At 41.1% G+C, this 23,232-nt stretch overlaps 1 protein-coding gene across 1 annotated transcript in view; it reads right to left on the bottom strand.

Annotated features, from left to right (window-relative positions):
* Positions 1-902: 902 nt before the first annotated feature.
* eIF5B (eukaryotic translation initiation factor 5B) overlaps positions 903-23,232 on the bottom strand; it is a 35,960-nt gene continuing 13,630 nt past the window's right edge. The window contains exons 12-16 of the mRNA XM_012362477.2: positions 22,724-22,800; positions 22,254-22,461; positions 21,987-22,082; positions 6,067-6,228; positions 903-1,769 (exon numbers count right to left, since the gene is read on the bottom strand). Coding sequence (XP_012217900.1) covers positions 1,662-1,769; positions 6,067-6,228; positions 21,987-22,082; positions 22,254-22,461; positions 22,724-22,800 — 651 coding nt within the window. The 3' untranslated portion in view covers positions 903-1,661. The remainder of the gene's footprint in view (positions 1,770-6,066; positions 6,229-21,986; positions 22,083-22,253; positions 22,462-22,723; positions 22,801-23,232) is intronic.

Genomic DNA, 23,232 nt, shown 5'->3' with positions numbered 1-23,232 from the left:
TAATGTCTTATTCGTCGATGCGGAATTATGTTCGTTCTGAACCAAATAGTTCAGATAATTTACTTGTAAATTTTAAAGATGGAATCAGTTATATATAAACAACATCCATTTTTTCATCGTTATCCAGATGCAGATTAAGAATACAACTGTATTATGATGATGTAGTTGTCTGAAACCATTTGCATTATGGACTGATTTTAAGACTAATTTGTCTTATATTGTTCTTCAGCATATATTATAAAAATATTTTATAACTATATCTTGTATATAATTACAACTTACTTTTTATTTTTCATCTATATATTTATCTACATACACAATATTAAAATTTTAATTAATTTATTTAAAAAGAATTATATTATAAATAATATGGAAGTTATGGAGATATCAAGATATGAAGATATGGAAACAACACTAAAGTGTAAATATTATAGTATATGTCCGTTGTATTTATTATTAAATTGTTTCTAATTTTTTAAATATATTTCTTTAAGTCAAATTATATGTCTATATTTCAGATGAAGGAGTTGATGGTTACGCTTTCATGGTGCTAATTGAAATTGATTTAAAAGAATTAAAAATTAAAACTGGCCCAAAGAAAAGGATATTAAATTTAATTAATACTTTCAGTAATGTAAGAGCAAAGATTATGCTTATTTTATAATTTAAATTTGGTACAAGTTCATTAATTATATTTATGTACATATGAATGAAAGTAATACTTTACTCTACGTTAGAGTTAAACAATCATTTTTGTGAAAAGTGAATATCCACTCGTTTGGAGTTAGATTTCACTCTAAGAAATTTAGAGAGTATAAAATAGTAGATGGAAAGATGGAAATGGCGTTTGGACAGCAAAGAAAGATGACATGAGACGGGTGTATAAATGAGGAACTTGTTTCTTTTTTTTTTTTTGCGAAAAAGTGTAGTCTTTATTTTCCGATCGCAATACTTTGTTTATCATAAAAAGGGATTAACATATACAAAACACACGAGGTTCTCGCTCGATTTTGTTCTTCAGCATTATACTTCTTCTTCTTCTTCTCTTCTTTCCTCTCCTCTCATTTTCTCTTGTCTCTGTCTTCCCTGTTCGGCGTATCTACAACGTCGTCGCTGTCCGCGACGTTCCATCCGGAGTGATTCTCTCCTTCTCACGATTGCGCACTTCCAAGAAGCTCCTCTCCGATGCAACTAACTTCACGTTCTCCTTCTCGGTCGGCAAGATTCAAGAATACCGAATCGCGATACTGTAAATATTCCGAACGCGATCGGAATCCAACACAATAGCGCATGCTCCGTCAATTACCCGTGAAATCCGCGAGCGGCGCATGCGAGTTTGTCATCGCATTTTTTCTTCACAGCGTACTCTTGAAGATTGTATGCGACAAGAGCATGAGAAAGGGCGAGAGATGTCGATCTGCGATCGGAATGGAAAGCAGACATATATCGAATGTACTGTGTTACCGATATATATTTTATCGCGACGGTGTCAATCGGCACGACGACTCAATCGCGGAAACGTTTGACGGAGGGGGGTTAAGGAACACCCCGAAGTAACCCTTGCGATATCGAAACTCGCCGACCGACTGATTTTTCTCAATCAACCGCCGGATAAACGAGAGGCCCTTGGACAATTTCGCGGCCGCGACCCTCCTCGTGTCCTAGAGTATCTGGAAGAGCGTCTTCAGTTCCTTCATCAGCTGCCAGTCGGTCTTCAGCAGGTCGTCCCTGAAGTAATCCTTGCAGGCGTCTATACTCTGTCTGCTTATCTGTAACAGTTGGAAAGAAACGGTTTGCTGCAGGTTGATCGTACACTGAAAAAAAAGTTTTGTTGTATTATAAGAAATTCTGGTTGATTCTACTAGTCCGTTTGTTCGAAAATGGACGAAACAAATTTGTTGTTGAAATTACCAGAAGATTCTGTTGAATTCCATCCTGTTTAAATCTACCAGAATTTCTTGTTAACCTTACTACATCGTTTTGTTAGGTTTACAAAAATCTACCAGAATTTCTTGTTAACTTTATTATATCGTTTTGTTAGGTTAACGCAACTTTGTAGTTAAAAAACAAGTTTGGATAGGTGTGGTTTTTTAAAAATACTAACAATATATTTTGGTTTAAAGTATACTCAGTGATGTGATGTTTCCTACCGGGCTCCCGGCTCCCGAGCCCCATGCAAGCAAGAAGCGCGTACATGGTCTCGCTTGCGTGGGGCTCGGGAGCCGGGAGCCCGGTAGGAAACATCGCATCACTGGTATACATATATTTCATTACGAAAAACAAACACCACGTAATCATAAAACTTTTCGGATGTAAGGCTGATGGCAGAGAACGAGACGTAAGCACTTATGTCTGTCGTGGATGTCTGTCGTGTACGTATGGTAAGGCAGAAAAAAACGTAAGTCGTGAAACGTATCTACACAATAACCTTTCACGACTTACGTTTTTCTCTGCCTTACCATACGTTTACGACAGACATAAGTGCTTACTTCTCGTTCTCTGCCATCAGCCTAACTAATATTCCGTAATGGATTCCACGACGCGACGTAAACTTTCGGCGAGATCAGTTGACGAGATCTGTTTCGACTGCATTTGTTACACTGCTACTGCGCCGCGAGTAGCGAAAACGCAGTAGCAGTGTAACAAATGAATGCGGCGAACAGTTGATCAACCGTTTAGTGAGTGATGACGAAACTGTTGCAGAGCGCTGCGATTTATATAAATATAACGTGAAGTTTTATAGATCCAACAAGAAAATATTTAATCTTTATAGTAAAGTTAACCAAACGGTGTAGTTATAAAATGTAAAATCTTGTTACGATAACCAGAAATTTTTATTTCATTAGACAAGAATACGCTCAACCAGAAGCATTTTATTAATATAATAAAACCATTTTTCTCAGTGTAGGAATTAATTAGGAAAACTTGAGACTGTAGCGCTCGTTCATCTCCGGGGCGAAATCAATTTGGCGTCATATGTTACATGTTCGAGTGACGCAACTATAACGGAAGTATAAGAGTGTCATTCATACGTGACGCTGGCAAATCTCAATAAAATAACGACTTTGTAACACGGCAGCTGCGATGTTTTCGAAGCGTGTGTTTTCGTCATGTCGCGGTTAATTTTTACATGGTACTTTTCGCGAGGAGAAAGAGAGAGAGAGAGAAAGAGAGAGAGAGAGTGAGGGAGAGGGGGAAGGAGAGAGGGAGGGAACACGCGCATCATCAGTCTATTCGGAAACGTAACGCTTCACAACTGTTTCCGCCCCCACTCCCGGCCGGAAGTCCCGTTTCATTCATGGATCGGTCACAATGGTGGTTTTACGCGGCTATTGAGGACGCCTGCCTCCGCCACGCCCCTTCTCGCTGCCCCTTCCTTGCAACTTCTCATTCTATCTCTCTCTTTCTCTTTTCCTTTCTCACTACCGCTCTAAATCTCTCTCCATCCATCCCTCCCTCCCTCCCTCCCCCTCTCTCTCTCTCTCTCGCTCTCTCTCTATCTCTCTCTATCTCTATCTCTCTCTGCCTTCCTTGTTCGCCCTCGCCCTCTATGTATTCCCCTCTTTTCTCTTCCTACGTCTGTATTATCGCTCGCAAAGTACGCGGAACGTTGAATATACAACAGTTCACAGTAATCATAAAAAAATTTCACCGGCGGCACAAAGCGCAAAAGTAATTTGAAAGTTTAAGCTTATCGCGCGAATCTCGCGAATCTTGCGCGTCTCAGATGTTGTTGCGCAATTTGGACTGCTTGATAAAATCGTACAATCGAGATCGTACCGAATCGATTGACGAGTTCCGTCTCTTTATTTGCGATTTTGCAAGTTTTCCGCACTGTCGGTAGTCCCGATCGTAGGTACTTGGCGATTCACTCGCGACACACTCTCGACGCCGCTAAAACCTTTCGCCTGATTTTCCATGATTCACTTTTCATCGTTTCCTCGTTTTGCCGCGCCCAAGATTGCGAATCAAATGTACCTGCGCTTAGATAAATAAACGCGCCACTCGGAAAGTGCGGCGGAGAAAACACGGCGAGAAGTATTGTTCCGTATGAAATAAGCAACGCAAATACACTCGGCTGAAAGTAGGAGCGAAGACACACGAAGCAACAATAGACACGTATCCTACATTTCGTACTTTTGCAGTTTTCACGAAAAACATTCATTGACATTTTCACAAGTATTCTCTTCTTTATATTTTGTAATATTTTCCTATAAATGTCACTGCGCTGTCAGGATGACAGAATTAAACTACTACAGAGCTATATGCAATTATGTGTACACTGATAATGTGCAATTTGTATTTTTCACTGTTTACTATATCTTTTCACGGCATTTCTTCGATAACCTCTCGAAGCAAAAATTTTATCCGCAAGCAGAAAACGCTCTAATATGTGATCATCGCTCGCGTGTACCTCAAATAGGAAACAAATGCGTTCGCTCCATTTCACGCGTGACCAATTCCTTATTCTTTCCTTACATCTTTTGCCGAGACATTTTCCATGGGCAAAGACAAAAGCAAAAAGAACACAAGAGAAAAAGCGCTTGCTTCTTTCTGTCCGTACGAGCCGATGTGTCGACGGAACAGTGGCTTCAGGAGAATCATCATGGGAACAAGATACTTCCGGAACTGATTCCACGAACCAAACGGTAACGACGACTTCCGCTTGCCTACCAAAGCACAGGAAGGTGCTTGAAGCACGATGATAGAACAGATCCGTGGAAAGGGAGCGTGGCGGGGAGGGCGTAAGGAAGGACGCGGGAAAGAGAAGAGGGGGAAAGAATGAAGATGAGACGTCGGTTGTGTACGGCGAAGAAAAGACGCCGGTACCGTTTCTCACAGGGGAAGAAACCTACGAAACATCCGTCTTAATTAACGATCGCAACAGTCTTTACACACATTTCCTCGAGAATCCTCGAGAATCTACCGGCGCTGGAGTAATTGAAACTTGATCCATTCAGTCCCGTATTAATCCTTCATTCATTTTTTCCACCACACGCGACACGCGCGTCATAGAAACTCTTTTCCTTCTTCTTTCGAGTTCGTATCTTATGTTTGATTTAGATTTTTATGAAATGTAAAAGTCAAACTTTTATCTCTATCTCCGCTTTATCGTTATCTAACATCTAATTGATAATCCACATTCAATTTATGTAAACATTCAAGATGTTTTTTAGACCTACAAATCACACTGCAATTAATTATAAAATATAAACAAAGTCTTACATTGGAATTATTTTAATTTAATGACTTTTTAAATATAGAGACCGCATCGAAATGTTAAAACTTGAGTAAAATTTATAAGGCACTTATCTCTTGAATGTTTAAACTTTACCGAGATATTAGGACAGATAAGATAAAATTGATAAATACTTGAGCGCGATTATTCATTCGATTTGGTTTTATTTCCATTCATTTACTCTGATCATTCTGATAATGGCGCATCGTAATGACGAGATCCGAACTGAATGAGAACTGCAGTCTACGCAAGAATAAATCACCGCTGAATAATAATCGTCCGAGTAAAGAGAACCGCTGCTTGCACGTGCGTTCGGATGAAGTTTCTGAGCGAACGCAAGGGCCCGACTCTTCTCTCTTTGTCGATTTATAGTCGATATCCTGGCCTAAAGAAGGAAGACAAAAAAGGAAAAAGAGTAGAAGGCGGTGAGGGAAGGGAACGGAGGGGAAAAGGTAGCGAGCTTCTACGAAGGCCGGAAGCCGGCGGCGGACGGGCGATCGCCGCCGGATGTTCATCTTCCTTTTTCGATCTAGGTCTCGCATACTAAGTCGAATTTGCGTCAAGGCGAAAACGCGTTTCTCAGTTTTGCATGATCTAACGCGAGTAAAATAACTACGTGTACAATTGAACGTATATAAATAAATTAAAACTGTCGAGTTTCATTTTATTCGTCGAAATACCTGACTTTTGAGAAGTTTAATGTGTAATCATAAATAATTGCTACTAAAAAAAAATAGATGCTTGATCTATAATTGCATAATAAATAGTTATGTAAAAATTTTTAAAATTATTTAGAGTGACTTGATGAATTGATGATTAATGCTTACCTTGCTGACAAGGAAGTCTTTCGCTTCGAAGTGACGACCGAACATTTTAGGTGCTTCGCCCGGTATGGGCTCGATTTTAATACAGACCTCTTGACCTTTTCTGGCTGATTCCACGGACTTATGATTGTACTCTATACTAGTCACCATGCCCAAATCGACGAACTGAAACAACAAATCCGTAATAACACATTAATACACAAATTCAAGCATCATAATACAGAGTATAGTCTGCAACAAATACAGCTGACATTTGTAATGATGAAAAACAAGGACAACAATTATGGATTGTATTATATTTAACGCAACTTGACTCGATTGATAGATTTTTAGAATGTAAAAAATCCTTCTACTTTACAACATCAAAACTTTTCGATGCAAAAATATTTATTTTGAGATTTACAATCTTGACGAAATGATTAAAATTGGAAAGATCGAAGGTACTGCTGTGATTTCCGTCTGCATAGCAACACGATACTATTTCATTCACGGTGCGAGCTCGTTTGACTTAGCGTCGTGCCGAATGCTCGAACGAGTGATTTAACGGTGCGATCTACCGAAACAGATCTTCCCGCGAGCGAAATCTTCGGTATAATAGTGCGACTTTCTGCGTGCCTCCTTTTTTTCTTTTTTGCCATCGGTCGTCGAAGTCTGATCGCGTGGGTATAACTCCGCCTGGGCGCACCTTTACCACGGCCGGAAGTCGAGTATCTGAGCGTACCGCCGAGCCGAGCCTGCCTCGCAGCCAAGTCCGACGTGGGTACGCATTTTCGTCGTGAATACCGGCGAGAATCGGTGAACCGAGTAGGCAGGCAGGCAGGCAGATACCCGCATACACGTAGGCCGACGTAGGCTGACATAGGCTGATCATGTGGACAGATCCACTGGGTGTTCACGAATATCGAGAAAAAAAGTCGTGCAACTACGGCGGTCGTCTGAAATTTGTTTCAATCGCATTCCAATCTCAATTGTTTCGTAACGATGCAGTAATGAAATATTTAGGAGCGAGATAAACCGTGACCTTGCACTTACGTCGAGATTGATTTCTGGATACAAGCTATTTTTTTCGCTCGAGAGGAAAAACGCATTTTTCGCGAGAGTTTTTTTCCCCGTCGTTAATTTGCCATTCGATATCGCGCCGGATGTGAGCTTCTCAACGCACGCTATTTGGATCACGGGTTTATTGAATCTCAGGACACACTGTATAACGGTATACACAAGCGAAAAAGCCCGGGCACGTCCCATGCTGCTACCGCGACACACCTGCGGCTGCGAGAGCGCAAAGTGGGCATCCGAACGTACGTTCAGGATTTATTATCGTATATCACTGTTCGTGATTGGAAGAGATCTTCGCGGTCTTTCGAGGACACACAGTCGAACTGTTTCATCAACACTCATTTATCGCGCCGATTATCATTGTTTCAGTCGCGTTTTCTTGCGTTTTTCTATACGTTTCTATATTTCGATATAAGTATGTTTCATTTAATTCTCGCATAATGGATCACCTGAACGGCAAATATGCCAGGATCGTTCGGTTTCATAGCGGAATTTCATTTTACGCTGTATCTAAAAACAGGAAATGGGTGTAGGCAAGAAATAAGATAATATTATATCTCGAGCGACAAAACAATCGCGATTGTGACATAAACAATCTGCAAAAGGAGTCCTAACGGACTCGGTATCCGTTGAGAGTAAATTAAAATATAACAAATCTGTATTCTCTTTGCGAGGGAAAAAAAGGAAGAAGGAACGCAGTGTAGAAAACATGCGCGTGTACAATAGTATCGAGCGATCTTGAGAAAATGCAATTTCGCATGTTACAAATCGAGGAAAAGTATGTCTATTGTAGCGAATGGCGGATATGAAAGAATTAACGTCGAGTTATCCCGCACAATAGATTGCGAGGAATAAGAGTTCGACTCACTGTCTCTCGATACGCCACTTCAATATCCCGTATCTGAACTGCATTAATTATGCACATATTCATGGTGTTACGATAGTAAGAGGAAAATTTATGAGCAACTCGAATAGTTGGCAATGTATTGAGAATCACACAGACAGCTCATTTTAAAAGAGCAATATTTTTTTTCTTTCTTTCAATTACGATGAGAAAAAAGATAACATTGAATTTTATCGGTGCAACGTAGGTGAAATGTAATAACCGATACAGATCGCGAGTCGAACATACAGGCGCATGTAGCTACGAAGCCGGAGAGCACGTTATCGTTGAGTGGACAATGACCGGTCGAATATGCCCGCCGAAACCCACGCCAAGCGAGCAATATGCTCGGCTCGGCTCGGTCAAACGCGCCACCCGATATTTCCGTTTGACAATGATCAACAAACGTGTTGCTTTCCTTCTCTCGGACGAATATGTGTACATTGCAGTGGTCATAAGTTTGAAAAATAAGAGTTGCCACTAGAAAATTAAAAAAAAAATGTATTTCTCTTCCTTAATTTTTTGCTAGATTAAAAAGGAATTAAACGGAGAGTCCAACATTCGATTTCTATGATTCGCTGCAAGTGCTATTACTTCTCGATGCAATAATTACAAAAACCAGAAATATACCAAGAATGCGTTATGCGTGAAATACTGTGCACGTTGAAGTCGATCAGTGAGACCTAAAAAAATACAACCGTCTCGCTCACTCGTTTGGTCGCGCATATTTTTCTCGATATTTTTCTGACCGGCGTACTTTTATGGCGTACCCTGTCGTCAAATTCTCGACACTCCGCCGCACGACCGAAAGGAATTACCATATAGGTGCACGTGTGCAGGCGGGCAAACGAACCTTGTTCGTCCTCCGCCTCGACCTTCTCCGCCCTTTCTTCCAGCCTATCGCGCAACGCCTTCAATCCTCTCGACTCTGCTCTCTTAACCGCTTGAGGTTTTAAGATAAAGTCCGGACTGTCGAAAGACCAACCGTTAATTTCATACCGTGTCTGCTTTCTCGTTTTTTTTTTCGTCTCACGAATATATTAAAAAATTACACGACTGACGACTCTTGTTGCTAGGAATTTCGAAAATTTTGAGATCAAGTTTTTGATCGAAATTTGATGGGTAACTTTGGTTTGAGTAAAGCAAAGTTTTTAATTTTTAGAGAAAGGATTACTAAAGCTTTTACGATTATAAATGAGAAATAACAATCTCAATTGTTAATATTTGGATACGCTTCAAGTGGCGCATTAAACGCTATCATTTCTTTTCTTCGGCAGGAGATTATCTCGAGCGCGATGTGTCGCTGAGGCTTAATATTTACAGCTTAAAAATCTGGCCACCACTTCGGGCATAAGCCGGCCCGCGCCTTCTGAAATTACGGAAGCCATTACGGGCCTTATCGGCGCGCTTCGCCTTTTACGACTAACATTTCAATAGAGCGCGAGAGAGCAGGGGAGAGCGACAGGTTTCGCTATCTCTCGCTCTCGCACGACCGGCAAACGCGTGGGTCCAAAGCGTACACTGTCCACTTTAGATTTATCTCGGCGTTCTAAGTGTTCGAGAGACACGAAGATCTCTCGCGCGCTGCGCGCCACGTGGGCGGAAAGCCCCGCGGAGGCGGCTGACGCGAAGAGGACATCAAACGGAAAAGCGTGCACATACTTTATCCGCTCCTCTTCCGATGCTAAACTATCTAACCATTCGTGCGGACACCCACTTGCCCGCTGCAGTTCCTTCGATAAGTTCTCGCCGTGCCGCGTCGCGCTCATTGACATTCATAGCTTTCGCAGATACATCCCGCATATTTATGTGCTTCACTTAAAGCCGATTAACCTAAATAAACTATAGTTTTAAATTATAAAGCCTTTATAAGATCAGCCTAGGATCTAAAGTATCCTAGGCTTTGAAGCTCTGTAAATACACAATCAAGTAGCGCAAAATAAATTGCACAAAAAAAAAAACAAGGATAAAGAAAATTTGCGCATTCATAGTTTTGGCATAAGGGGGGTATATTTTACTATTGTTTTTATATTACTAGAACAATACAGGCGCGCACATTTATCATAAAAATTTAGTAATTATAAAATTTTAATATTTTAATAAAATTTTTTTTAATTTTAAATAACCGTCAAAATAACCTCCGCTGTTAAACTATCAAACTGTCAGAATAATCGAGATAACCAATCAGCGTCGCGGAAAAGCTTCAACAACACACTTCAAGACTTTCGATACATTCGAGTATCGACTTCTCATGCCTTTTTTAAGAGTGGAAACAACCGTCTAAATAACCTTCGCTGTCAAACTATCAGAATAATCGAGATAACCAATCAGCGTCGCGGAAAAGCGTCAACAACACACTTCGAGACTTTCGATATATTCGAGTATCGACTTCTCATTCTTTTTTTAAGAGTGGAAATAAATAACCATCAAAATAATCTTCGCTGTCAAACTATCAAACTGTCAGAATAATCGAGATAACCAATCAGCGTCGCGGAAAAGCGTCAACAATACATTTCGAGATACACTTTCGATACATTCGAGTATCGTCTTTTTATGCCTTTTTTAAGAGTGGATCCGCGCCAAATCCATTAAATATGGTTACAGTAAAAGAATCTTAAACGTAAAACGCATGACCTCTCAAAAGTTTTGCAAAAACTAAAATAATGGAAAGGCAATTTTCGAAAATGAAAAGTAAGTGCCACTAAAAAGGAGCCTACGAACTCAGAAATGATCGAGAATGAAAAAAGCAGTTCCTAGAAAGAAATATAGCAAGTCTCGACCTTGGCACTAAGTGCGTGTGCCACTCGAAGGCCGATTCTCTCCCGGCGCAAAATGATAATCCGCGAGCGCAATTGCATCGCCTAGTCTCGAAGGCTCGCTCCGTTCCGCGAAAACCGCACTAGACCATATAAGCTGCACCTGCGTGCACGTCACGTCACCATGTATACTGTAAGAGTTGTGTGGCGAGAGCGAGAGATATCGATATAAATGTCGAAGATACTGTCGAAGATACTATCTTCAACATTTGCGAGGCACTTCTGCATATAAAGTATTCTGAAATATGACACAGAATTATTTATTCTGCAAGCACGGAGATTTACATACATACAGCTTTCGTAATACGTAAATCTTGCGAAACCTGATTAAAGCGGGTGCACGATGGCACGTAGCGTTGTTAAATGCACAAAGGAAAGAGAAAATGAAGGAGTATTAACATACATACAGAAGGTTAAACAATCTTCGGGATGTTTCTGCATATTAAAATCGCAATTTTACAAACGCGACATTTACAGCTTTCGTAAAATAAATACGTATACAGCGCTATATATTCAACGAGATAAATTTATCTTTTAAAATAAAATTGTACAATTATTATCGGACGTAACATTTACGTCTCTCGATATAAGTATTTTGTCGCTATAACGCATTTTCTCGTCATTTATCGTATGGATATCGATTGTCGATGCAGATCGAACCACCTGATGTAAGAATATTGACACAATAATCCCCGTTTTTTCGGGTTTGTGGATATCGGAATTATTATCACGTGAAATATTTACGTGTAACTCTCTATAACTATAATTGTATATTCAGTATATCTTCTTCGATAAGAATCACCTGGTGGAAAAATATTCGCACAAAGTACGAATTTTCAGATGTTTTCAAGATGTTTCTGATGGATATCGGAATTATTATCACGGATGTAATTTGCATACAGCTCGACTATAAGATACAGCTTTGTCATCTCCTGCATAGCAGATCGTTATCTATTCGCGCGAATCTGTACGTCGCGATAAATATTAATGCGTAATCTTCCACGTGTTTTCGCGACGTTCTCGGATACCTATCGGAATAATTTTCGCGGTTTCAATATTTATAGTTGCACATATGGCTTCTCGCGGCTCGGCTGTAAGATGTATTCCATTGTGATTCCGCTACACAAATATCGTTATCTATTCATGCGAGCTTATCGTCATCATAAATATCGATGCAAAGCGCTATCTACTGCATATCGGAATTATATTTGCGGGTGCAAAATATTTACGTAGAGCTCGCGCGGTCCGACTATACGGCGTGTGTATACGCGGCCGTATTTATCGCGGTTGCGTGCGAGGACAGACGGAACGAGGGAGGAGCCGTTCTTGGCATACTAGATAGCAGACGCGGCGTGTCGCGGCGCGGCGCGGCGCGTCTCGGCGAGAGCGAGGCGAACGAGCGAGCGAGCGCGCGAGACGGGAACCGGAAGTCTATTTTCGTGGCCCGCACCAATTTAGAAGGCTTTATAGTTTGCGCGACGAGAGTTTAGCGGCTCTAACGGGTCTAAACGCGCACATTGCATCGGCGCTTTTGGACGCCTCATGCTCGCGCGTGAGTTAATCGAGACTCGCGCCGCGAGTCTTCCTCGTCTTCTCGTAGATGCGCACACGTCATCGAGATTTCGCCGGAAAATATTTTCGCGAGCGATTTTCCCGAAAATATTTCACCATTTTCCGGGAATATAACGGGCAGATTTGAAACTAGATGAGCGTCTCGCTATACTCGCGTGTGCTATTTAATGTTTCCACAGACGTAAGCGTGTCTTCCACGTGTGCCAGAGCTCGCCCGCTCCTTTCCGCCGCGACGTTTTTTATCGTCGTTGGCAGAATTAATCGCAAGCTCGGGTAAAACGATCCCGTTGACATTGGAAACCTCGTATCCGGCCGGCCATTTCCCTCTTCCTCGTCCCCCCCCCCCTCCCTGCCCCCTCCCGTTCTGACTTCCGTTCTACTAGTCGCTTCTTCCTCTAGTTCCTCGTCCTTTTCCCCCCGTAGTGACAAACCCGATGCCAAATAACAATTTCTTAACGAAACGTAATGCAAACGGGCATTTTCGAACGAACAAGAGAGAACATTTTGCACATCGTACACACTTTTTTCAAATAGCGGACAGAATACAAAAATATTCTCAAATCGAAGAATGTAACTATTCTGTCTATTTTTTATCTTAAAAAATGACACTAATTGCACTAAAAGCCTTAATTTTTTCAATTCTTCGCGAAAAGTATATATACACCTCGACATTATTGTTGAAAAGAGAAAATGTAATTGACGAAAAAATCTGCTGTTAAAAAATGGCGCGACACACATCACGTATACACTCATGAGTGCACATCGAGTTTGTTTCGAAAATAATAAATGAAATATATTTCGTTGCGCGGGGAAACGTGTCAAAAGCGCCAAGCTGCCGATGCACGATAGCGTTTACAAACGCATTCACGGCGCTTACTCACCGACCACATCCCGTCTTTCGGTCTTCCGGTCTGTCAGTAGTTTTCTTGGAAACGTCTCTGGCTTCCTTCCGGCCGTTTATCATTTACTAGACGGGCGGATCCTCTCGGCATTCCGCGTACGGACACGAGACGTTTGTCCTTTCACAAGGATACGACTGCATTTCTCGTATATTCGTGGTAGTGGAGAACGTGGTATACAAATGCTAAGAATAAGCGACACAATATCCTTTCGTATGGGCTAACCGGTGGTTTTGAAAGTTTGAGGACGGTCCTTCGAAATTAACTCGACGCATCTGGTTCCGATCGAATTCAGAATTGGAATGTACCATAAAGGGAATTTTCCTCTTTTTGTATATACTTTACATTACTACACTCATAAAAGAAAATGTTTAAATTTAAAACATTAAAGTGTTTTATTTCTTGTCTTCATTTTTGAAACGCTCAAAAGTGTTTAATTGTTAAACGGACATGCGAAACGTTAAAAAGTGTTTAGTTTTGAAAAGTGTTTTGTTCGGAAACATATAAAGGTGTTTTCGAATAAAACACTTTTCCGAATTTTAAAAAATCTTAAAATGAAACGCCAAAAACCGTTTTATTTAATTTATTTAATTAATTTAATTTTTTTATTTAATTTATTAAGTTTACAAACAACACATAAGATCCAAAACTTGGAAAGCTTTTGATTATTGTGTATGATTTTATTCAACAATACTTTATCAAAGAAATCCAGCACCGTCTTGTAATTTGTTGGGTAATGGGAGTCCCACGCATAATAATATCTCAACGAACAAAGAATGGATTTGGCAGCAGTTGGATTTTCAACTTTCATTTTTATAATATTATCGGTACAAATAAAATCTGCTAATTTTCTCTCTCTTTTTCCCTCTTCATCGAAAAATTTTACTATTATGTCATAATGATAAAATCTTCAAACTTTAATTCTGGTCGTCCTTAGCAACGCCTCTCAATGCACTTCACAATTCATCAGAATATAACGTCTTGAAAAAAAACGTTTTACTTTAATAAACGTTTAATTTCAGTAAGGTGTTTTGTTTTTCGGCGTGTGGAGAAAGTAAATGTTTAACTATCATAGTAAAATATCATATTTAAATAAATATCATATTTAATAAACTATCATATTTAAATCTGCATAAGATACGCGTTCAACAGCAGAGAGAATCTAGAAGAAAAAATTTTCAATAAAAATTTCATTAAAACCAGAGACTCGGATCGATATGATATTTCGGTTCGGTTTACGATTACGGTCTAATAAAATATTTAATAATGTTCTAGTTTCGGTTTTTTAGTTGATAAAAAAGAACTGGAACTCTTTAAATAACGGTTTTTTCGATTCCGATTACGGTTTTTATAAAATTCTTTTTAACACAATTAATTTAAATTAAAATTAATATTTGAGGAAGAAAGAATATAATGAAACAATGATATAATAGAAATGAATGTATGATAGTATGAATGAAATAATAGAATGATGATAATTAGGGTTATACAGGAAAAGTTTTTTTAATATAAAAATAGCTTTAAACAATAAAAAAAATTAATAATAAAAATTAATTATGTTGTTCAAGTGTAATTTTTCATTTCACGTTATAAGATATTATATTCCATTGCAAACATTTGATACGCACATAAAAAATAAGTTATTACATTTTAACATTATAATTATACATTTATACATTTTAACACATTTTAACACAAGTTATGTTTACATTTTAACATGAATGTAATCTATTTTTTTTTAATAAAAGATTTTTTAGAAATATTAAATGTAAAACTTAATTAAAAATTTTTTTGATAATATTTAATGTAAAATCTGTTTATAATTATTTTTCTATGATTTTACAAAAAGAACAAAATTTACAGTTTTATTTCACCAAAATAATATTTTGCGAGAAAAATGGGGGCATGTAAAAACTTTATCAATACTCATTTTTTATTTTTATTTTATATCCATTGTATATGCGATAGTTTTAGTAAGACTTAAGCAGTAAGCAAATTAGTCAATTCGTCGAATTTTCTCGAGAATACACGACTGTAATTAGTAAATTTATTTACTGCCGAAGTCTTACTACTTACTTTTTTTATGTGCTACGGTCCTTGTAACATGAATATATTGCAAGAGCCACTATAAATCATGTAACATAAAGAAAAAAGAAGAAACGATATAAACAAAATAATATAAACAAAAAAATTTAACAAATAAGATTAATAAAGTATAGAGTAGGAATCGAAAAAAGAACCGAAGATAATTTAACTGATTCGGTTTCGGTTCTGGTATTACAAACTTCCCGAAATTTCGGTTCGGTTCTAGTTTCGGTTTGATCAAAACAAACGATTAGTTATCGATTCTGATTCCGATCCGGTCCCTGATTAAAACAACCGCGAGATAGTCCGATAAAATTTCCGATAGAGAACCGCGTAGCTTGTCGTGCAACTTGCGGGGCGATTTGCGACGCGCAAAGTCAGGAAAGATAATTTTCACGTAGGAGCTCTGCTCCCGCGCGTACTTGAGAATAACAGCCGCGTGCATTGCGGACAATTGCGAAACGTCGCGGTCTGAATACCGGCTCAATGGAGAGATATTCTCGGCTTGAAATTTCTACCCACCGCGAATTTGTATCGCGCATGCCGCGGCGTTATGCGCCGAGGAAAAGGAAGAGGAAGCGGAGGACCGGCAAAGGGGCGAGGGATGGAACGGAGAGAAAGGAAGAACGAGTGCCTTGCGAGTGCCTTTTCGGCGGAAGAAGACTCGCGCACCAGAGCGTTTCTAGAGTTCCTGTCGCTCGCCCACAAGAGCTCTGACTATAATCCTAAGTGAAATCACTCCAAGCCTGTCGGGATCTTTTCTGACGTTTTTTATTACTTGCAGAGGTTTCGCGATGCAGGACGCGTTTCTCAACAATCGGCACAGGAATAATATTGAAATTACAATTCATCAAAAGATTCTGTTCTAATTTCCTAAAGACTTGTTAACAAATTTCCATAATAATAATTTACATTTCGCTCCCGTTATCGTTACTTAGATTGTCTTTTGTTATACGCTTTTTTCACTGTCTCGAAATTCAACTGTCAATCTCGACTGTCAATATCTTCCTTCTATCATTAACATCCTTATACTATATGTTTTTAGAGAGTTTCTATATTAATTGTAGAATTTAATGGGCAGTATCGATTCCTTTGCTTCGATCAACTAAAGAGATTTCATCTCACAAGCGCATATCGTCTTATGTAAATCATATTATAAACTCTCTCTTTCTTTCTGCCTCTACTTCCCTGTACGAGACAGCGTTATGAAACATCGTGCAAGAGATTGAGGAGAATCGGACGGATACGTGCTCAACGCGACGACGAGCGTCGATCGTGTTTCTCGCGCCACGATAGCGTGTTGTTGAACTTGCTACGATAAAGGGCCTCCGCCTCTCGGTCGCTCTCTATCTCTCGTCCTGCTTCGCGCTCGCTTTCTCTCTCTCGCTCTTTCTCTCTCTTCCTCTTTACTCCGGTCACTCGCTCTTCCTCGAAAGCTTGCGACTTTCGCTCTATAGAAACGATACTGACTCGTGAGGACGCGTCTTCAACTTTATTAATGTGTCCAATTCTTTGACATATTTTTATTTTTAAATCTTACAATCTTAGGTGGCAATTGATATCTTGAGACAGCTTTGCCAATTTCTTATTATCAACTTTTATTCAAAGTAAAAAAGAAAATGATGTAAGACTCATTAAGATTTTGACCATCATTTAAGATGGACCTAAGTGTTTCTCTCCTATCTTACTATTGAGGGGATGATCTTTTCGCCTACACTATGTTTTTACCACAATCTTAATGTCATTTGATTTTGAACGTTACGTCTGTTCTTCTATGGATTATTCCGAAAAACTTTATTATGTTATCACACTTTTTCTGTAATTAATGCGTTGCGGCTTTTTTGTAATTTTTATTATTTATATTGATAAAGGCTTGATGACAAGTCGAAATGTTTATATTCTACGATAATGTAAATTAAGTAATACACTATTACCATTGCACGATCAACTTGCTGTGTGGCTCTTTACGCTCCTGTTTAATAATTTTGATTTTGAAAATCATAGGAACCTTATATCATTATAATTTTGATGTAAGACTATTATACAAAAAGCAGAATCTTTTTCGAAATCTTAAAGTCAGCCGTTAAGAGTAAGAGTCGCAATCAATAATAATTACGATCGAGTTTTAAGATCCACCTCGGACGAACTGGTCTGATAAAAGTCAAACAATTGATAAAAAATATCGCTATTTCGTTCTATCATAGCGACGCCACGGACCGCTTAGCAACTTGGATAAAGGAAGCAGAAGAAAACGGAGGAGTCGCGTGATACGCGGAGTCAGAGCGAAGAGGCCGCGAAGAAGAGACGATGCTTTACGCACAGCGGAGGTTTATTTCCGCCAGGACTATCCAATCGTGAAGCGCGCCGAGATCTACTCTCGGAACGAGCGAAGAGAGAAGGAAGGAGAATCAAAAGCGCGGCGCTATCGCGACTCCACGCTCGCGGGTCATCGGGCCGGGCGGAACCCGCCGCCGAACGATCGGGACGCCGGTCGGTCGGCGGAAAGAGAGGAAAACGGATAACGGAGGGAGAGAAAAAGGGAAACGGCGAGAAAACGGCAGGCCGAAAGAATCCGCCGGATTTCCGCTCGGCGTTAAAGCCGCCTATCGAGTCGTGTTGCGCAACGTGTCTGCGCGCGAGTGTGTGGTGCGCGTTTTTCTATGTGTTTTCTACATGGGTGTGCACGTATGTGTAGAACGTACACCCGATAACGCACGATAGAAGGCGCGCGCGCGCGCGCGCGCGAGAAGGGAAGCCGGATAGATGAATAGATAGGTTCTCTCCGTGCGCGTTCCGCAGCTCTCCAGGCTCGTCTCGCGCGGTACACGCGATGGGAAAATAAATTCTAAGGGAAGAGCAACACAGGCGTTACATAACGACACCCGATAATCATTAGTAGCGCCGCTATTAATATCGCGCTATTGAGGCGATCGTGTTTACGCGAAACGCGCCGCACCTGTGCATCGGCAAAGGCAGCGAGAGAAATCGTGTGCGACGGTCCGTTTCGAGCAGGCCAACGACTTCTGCGACTTTGATCTAGATAGGTGATACATTTTCTACAAATAAAGCGTCGGTCGGAGCAACACTGTTGATTCGCAAATTTCTTTCAACATTTTTTTTTCTAGATTCTCTTCACTTTTGACACAGTGAAGCTGTAAGTGCGAAAAGATTCCTTCACAAATGCATTTGACACGATCATATTTTTTTTTAATAAAAATCTTTCCGTAATTTTCTAAAAAATATAATTCAGCTTTGAGTTTGCAATACTGCTTCGATTGCGAATCGGAAGAAAGAAAAATGACGTTAACGACAAGGGATTCGTGAGGGAACACAAAGTGCGACCGAGCGTCATCGAGAAATTGGCATGTAGATCTTTGTGCAAGCTCGCGCGCCGCACAACCGCCTGTTCGCCAAATGTATCGTGAGCTAAGAAATCCGTTTAATGCTTGCGAGCTCACGTCGTCGGGCCGTTCTTCCGTTCGTAAGCCGCTTCCTTTTGCGGCGTTCCTCTCTCTCTCTCTCTCTCTCTCTCTTTCTTTCTCTCCTCTCCTCTCCTATCTCTCTCTCTCTTTCTCTCTCTCTGCCAACGACGACGACGCATATCCGGTCGACCGACCATTTGACAAAAGAACTTGGGCGCAAACTGACCTGCGCTAACTGAAGTTTCGTGAGACTCGACGACCACCCGAGATAATCGTCAAATCATCATACGCGTCTCTGCGATTGAATCGTTCGAACGGAAGTAACTTTCACAGTGAAAACCGAAGTTTTCCCGGCCGCTTTGTTTGCGAAGGTGCTCTTTTTGCCGCTTTAGCCGAACGTGCGAACAGCTAAAAGAACTTTGTATTTGAATTGGAAACAGTCGATTCTATTTTTCAAACCTCGGGTGAGAAAAGATTTGGCCAAAAAAATTATTCTAAAGATGTAAGTCTTGCTTAAAGTCCATATGTAATAAAAAAAAAACTAAAGGGTGAGGGAAAAGGAATGTGGAGGATTTGAATTTCTTTGATTCACCGCTATCGTGTATAATAATTAAATTACACATTTGTACGACACATTTCCTTGAAAGTCGTGCATCTCGAATAAAGTTGAACATTTCATAATTCTACTTAATTCACGTTAAATAATACCGGAAATCTCTCGTGGAAAAATAATTGGCTACTCGGCGCGTCGAACGTTGTGCAAAATCGTGAATTCATTGCGAATTCATCCCGGGCGAGCGTTGGGCGCAGAAAAAACGACCGCCAGAAAATATTGAGAAATATCGTTAAGAGCCGCCTGGCGACGCAGGAGTTTTAAACCGAGAGCCTCTCCGCTCGTTGTGTCCCGCGGAGAATATCGCGTGGGCCCGAATACGTGGTCGGAGCTGCTTTCTATGTGCAAGGGCCTGGAATGCATGTCGCCTCCCTTTGCGCGAACGATCGCGCGCTATCTAACGCTCGCGATGCAAGCGCGACTCCCACGAATTCGGAGTTACGTGCCGTGGGCATCATTGCCGCGAGACGTCACACCAAGCGGTTTCCCATTTTCCCATGGCGAAAAGAAATTGCCATACCCATATAAAATGATAAATGAATAATAAAAAAGAAGTATTAGCGCATTTTAAACGCGGAGATTCAAATTATATTCAATAACCTTAGTGAATCTTTTTTCCAATGACTGGTCTCATATTTTCTCGAGCCATTTGACAGCAGAATCATCAATTTTCGTCACAAATGCAGTTCAATTTTATTTTTTATATCGAAAAGGATGCTCCGAATAGCTCTACGAAGAGTACTTTTTATTTTTTTCAGAGAAACTGAACTTTTCCTGTGTATGGTATATTAAAGACGTTTTCCTTTAAACGTGAAATTCTGGAAAATCTTTAATCTAAACTATAGATGTCCGTTTATTAACAAACCGATCCAAGTAAGACGCACACTGAGGAAAATGTTCCGTTTGATTCAACAAACCGTTCGATTTTCGACGAAACAGACAGATGCTGGTTGAATATACCAGAATTCCTGTTAATGCAACAAGATTCGGCTAGATTCAGCCAGAATCTATCTGTTTCGTCGCAAATCGAACAGACGGTTTGTTGAATCAAACAAATCTATTATGTTCCGTTTGATTATTTTATGTGGATTCATAATTATGTGGCGCCCCACATAGAGGGCAGTATGTTCGCCTGCATTGTCGATCGCTTTTTTGTAGATCAAACTTACTTAACCGCGAGGCTAACCTATATTAGTTGTACACGCCGAAATAGATTGATGTTTGCATCAATCCCCGTTTGTTTCCTTTCAAAAAAGCCCAACAAAAACCGCTGATTTCTCGGAGAACGACCAACGACTGTCCAAAGTGATCCGGCGGTAAAAAAAGTAAGAAACGATTGCGCGAGTGTCGAGCCTTGGAGCGGAGTCACGCGGTGACAGAGGCGAGTCGGGCTGCGCGTTAAATCATTGATCGCGTGCGTGGGTGCGCCACCGCGACGCCGGGTGGGAGAATACATTTCGGATTTTTGTCCGTCGGGAATTTGCGTGCCGCTAATGGCATCGCGAACGCCTACGGGGTTCGGCGCGGCTAGGCAACCTGCAACGTTTCGCGCGCGCGCTACCGCGTAAGGCGAGGCCGGAGAGGCCGGCTACCCACCCGGTTCTTCCTACGGGAAAGAGCGGGACGGAGAGACGAGTGCGAGAAAGAGAGGAGAGGAAACGGGCTCTCTTCGGTCGGTCGGTCGGTCGGATCCACCTACGGCGAGACGAGAAGGAGCGAGATCGAGAATGCCGGCCGGCCCGGAGCGGTTTATACGTCCGCCCGTTCGATCGACGCGATCGATCGGCCAACTGAATCGCCGTATTTCCGCCGAACGAGTTCACCTACGCGCGCGCCGATAGTTCTCGGTTGCCGCTCTCTGCTCCGCTCGGGACTGGTCCAATCGCGGACTTTTCCCGGACCCGTGGTGCGTGCAGGTCTCGCATACGTCTGCCTCCGTTTCTCTTTCTTTCTCTCCCACTTCTCTCCATTCATCCCTCTCGCGTTCTGGACGCGCGGATTCAATTTTCGCCGCGGGCCTTCGGCGTAAATTTCATTAATCTCTCCGGCCACCGCGATTATACGACCGACGTGGTTATTTTTAGTTACACGCCGCTGACAAGTCGCGCCGGTTTTGCACGCAAACACCGTTTTGCCGACGTTTGTATTCTATTCTCATAGAAGATGAGAGAAACAAACGCTCTACAAACGCTCCTAACGATATTTTATTCTCGGAAAGAAATAAAATCTATGGTAATTTCTTCGCATACATTTTTCGAAAAAAATTCGGTAATCTTCAAAAGTCTAAAAAGATGTTCGATCAATTAATCTGCTAATAATATTAGATTTGTTGAGAAAAAACTAGTTTAAAGCACGAAAAATAAGAAACGTGCGAGTACAATTAATAAATATTTCGCAAAAAGTAAAAAGAAAATCTTCGTCGAACAACAATGGTGACGTTATTAGCGCTCCTGCGACGCGTTTATCCGGCTCATCCGACGATACTCATAGTTTAATAATGCGAACGACACGAAGAGGTTGCGATTCGCGATTGAGTTAAAGAGACAGAGAGGAGAAGAATTTGTAAAGTCAACTCACGTCCTTGCTCGGGACGCAGAGCGGCGTTCCTTCCTTGACAATTCCAGCCTCGACCATCACGCCGATCACGATTGGGTCCCTCGAGTTGAATACGTACTGAAATGCAAACAGGTCTGCGTTTGAGAAAGAAAAAAAAAAAAAAAAAGAAAAAGAAATCCGGAGTGCAAATCGCCGCGCCGACATCGCGCCGCGGCGTAAATTCCGCTTGTTTATCGCGCCCTTTCACCCCCGCGAGATGAACGCCATCCGCGTATTCGCGTTGCTTACCTGCGGCAGGATCTTCAGCTTGCACGGGAACACGGCGATGTGCTTGTTCTCGTCCCGCTTGCGCTGCTTCAGTTCGTCCCTGTAGGCGGTGAATTTGTCGAACAGGTGGTAAATAATGTCCGCTTGGAAAATCTTGACGCCCAGCGAGTCCGCGAGCTCCTGCGCGTCTCTCTCAATCTTCACATCGAACGCGAGAATCGTGGCGTATCTGACGACAAATTAATCGTACAATTCAAAATTGGACACCCGGAGCTGTTCCTTCCGAAAACCGGGAATATCGGAGATAGCGTGAGAAACTTTTCATCGAAACATCCAAAAATTATTAGAGAACTTTATTAGATCTTAATTTGCAATATTTTGTATTAAAATTCTCCCTATAAAAAGAAAAATAATTTATTATAGAAAACCGAGAAAAATTTGACGGGGCGCAAACTGTACTGCCGCTCAAATGGTAATGAAAATATACTTACTGGCTATCGTGCTCCAACATGATGGAAGCTTTCATGACGTCTTTTTTGACGACCGGCCCGATACGAATTCCGGAGTACTACGGAACAAAAACGAAAATCTCATTGGCGGACGAGACGATCGTTAAGCGCAAGAAAGATATCAAAGCAGCATCGCGAGCGAACGCGCGGTTCATCATTACGCAAGTCGCTCCGATTTCGCTCGACAACGTGCAATGACTGTCATCTTGGCAACATTATTACACAGTTTCTTGCGTTACGTTATTTCGCACATTATTACGTAAAAGAGGGGGAGGGGGAGGAGGCGAGTAACAACCGCTGTTAATAATCTAACGACGCTTGCGCTCGTCGTCTCTTTAACCCATATCACTTGCTGCAATAACTTTTCGTCGGCTCTGATAATTCGTCATGCGTGACTACGCGGATGCGCAAGAAAGGTCTTGCAATCTATTTGCTCGGACGAAGAGCAACTGTTTCGAGGACAAACCGTGCAGCCGCGAGTAGTTATTTGC

The sequence above is a fragment of the Linepithema humile genome, chromosome 2 (assembly GCF_040581485.1).
Source record: "Linepithema humile isolate Giens D197 chromosome 2, Lhum_UNIL_v1.0, whole genome shotgun sequence".
Classification (NCBI taxonomy): Eukaryota; Metazoa; Arthropoda; class Insecta; order Hymenoptera; family Formicidae; genus Linepithema; species Linepithema humile.
The sequence above is the reverse complement of the archived record's forward strand: the minus strand, read 5'-3'. Positions and strand labels throughout refer to the sequence as shown.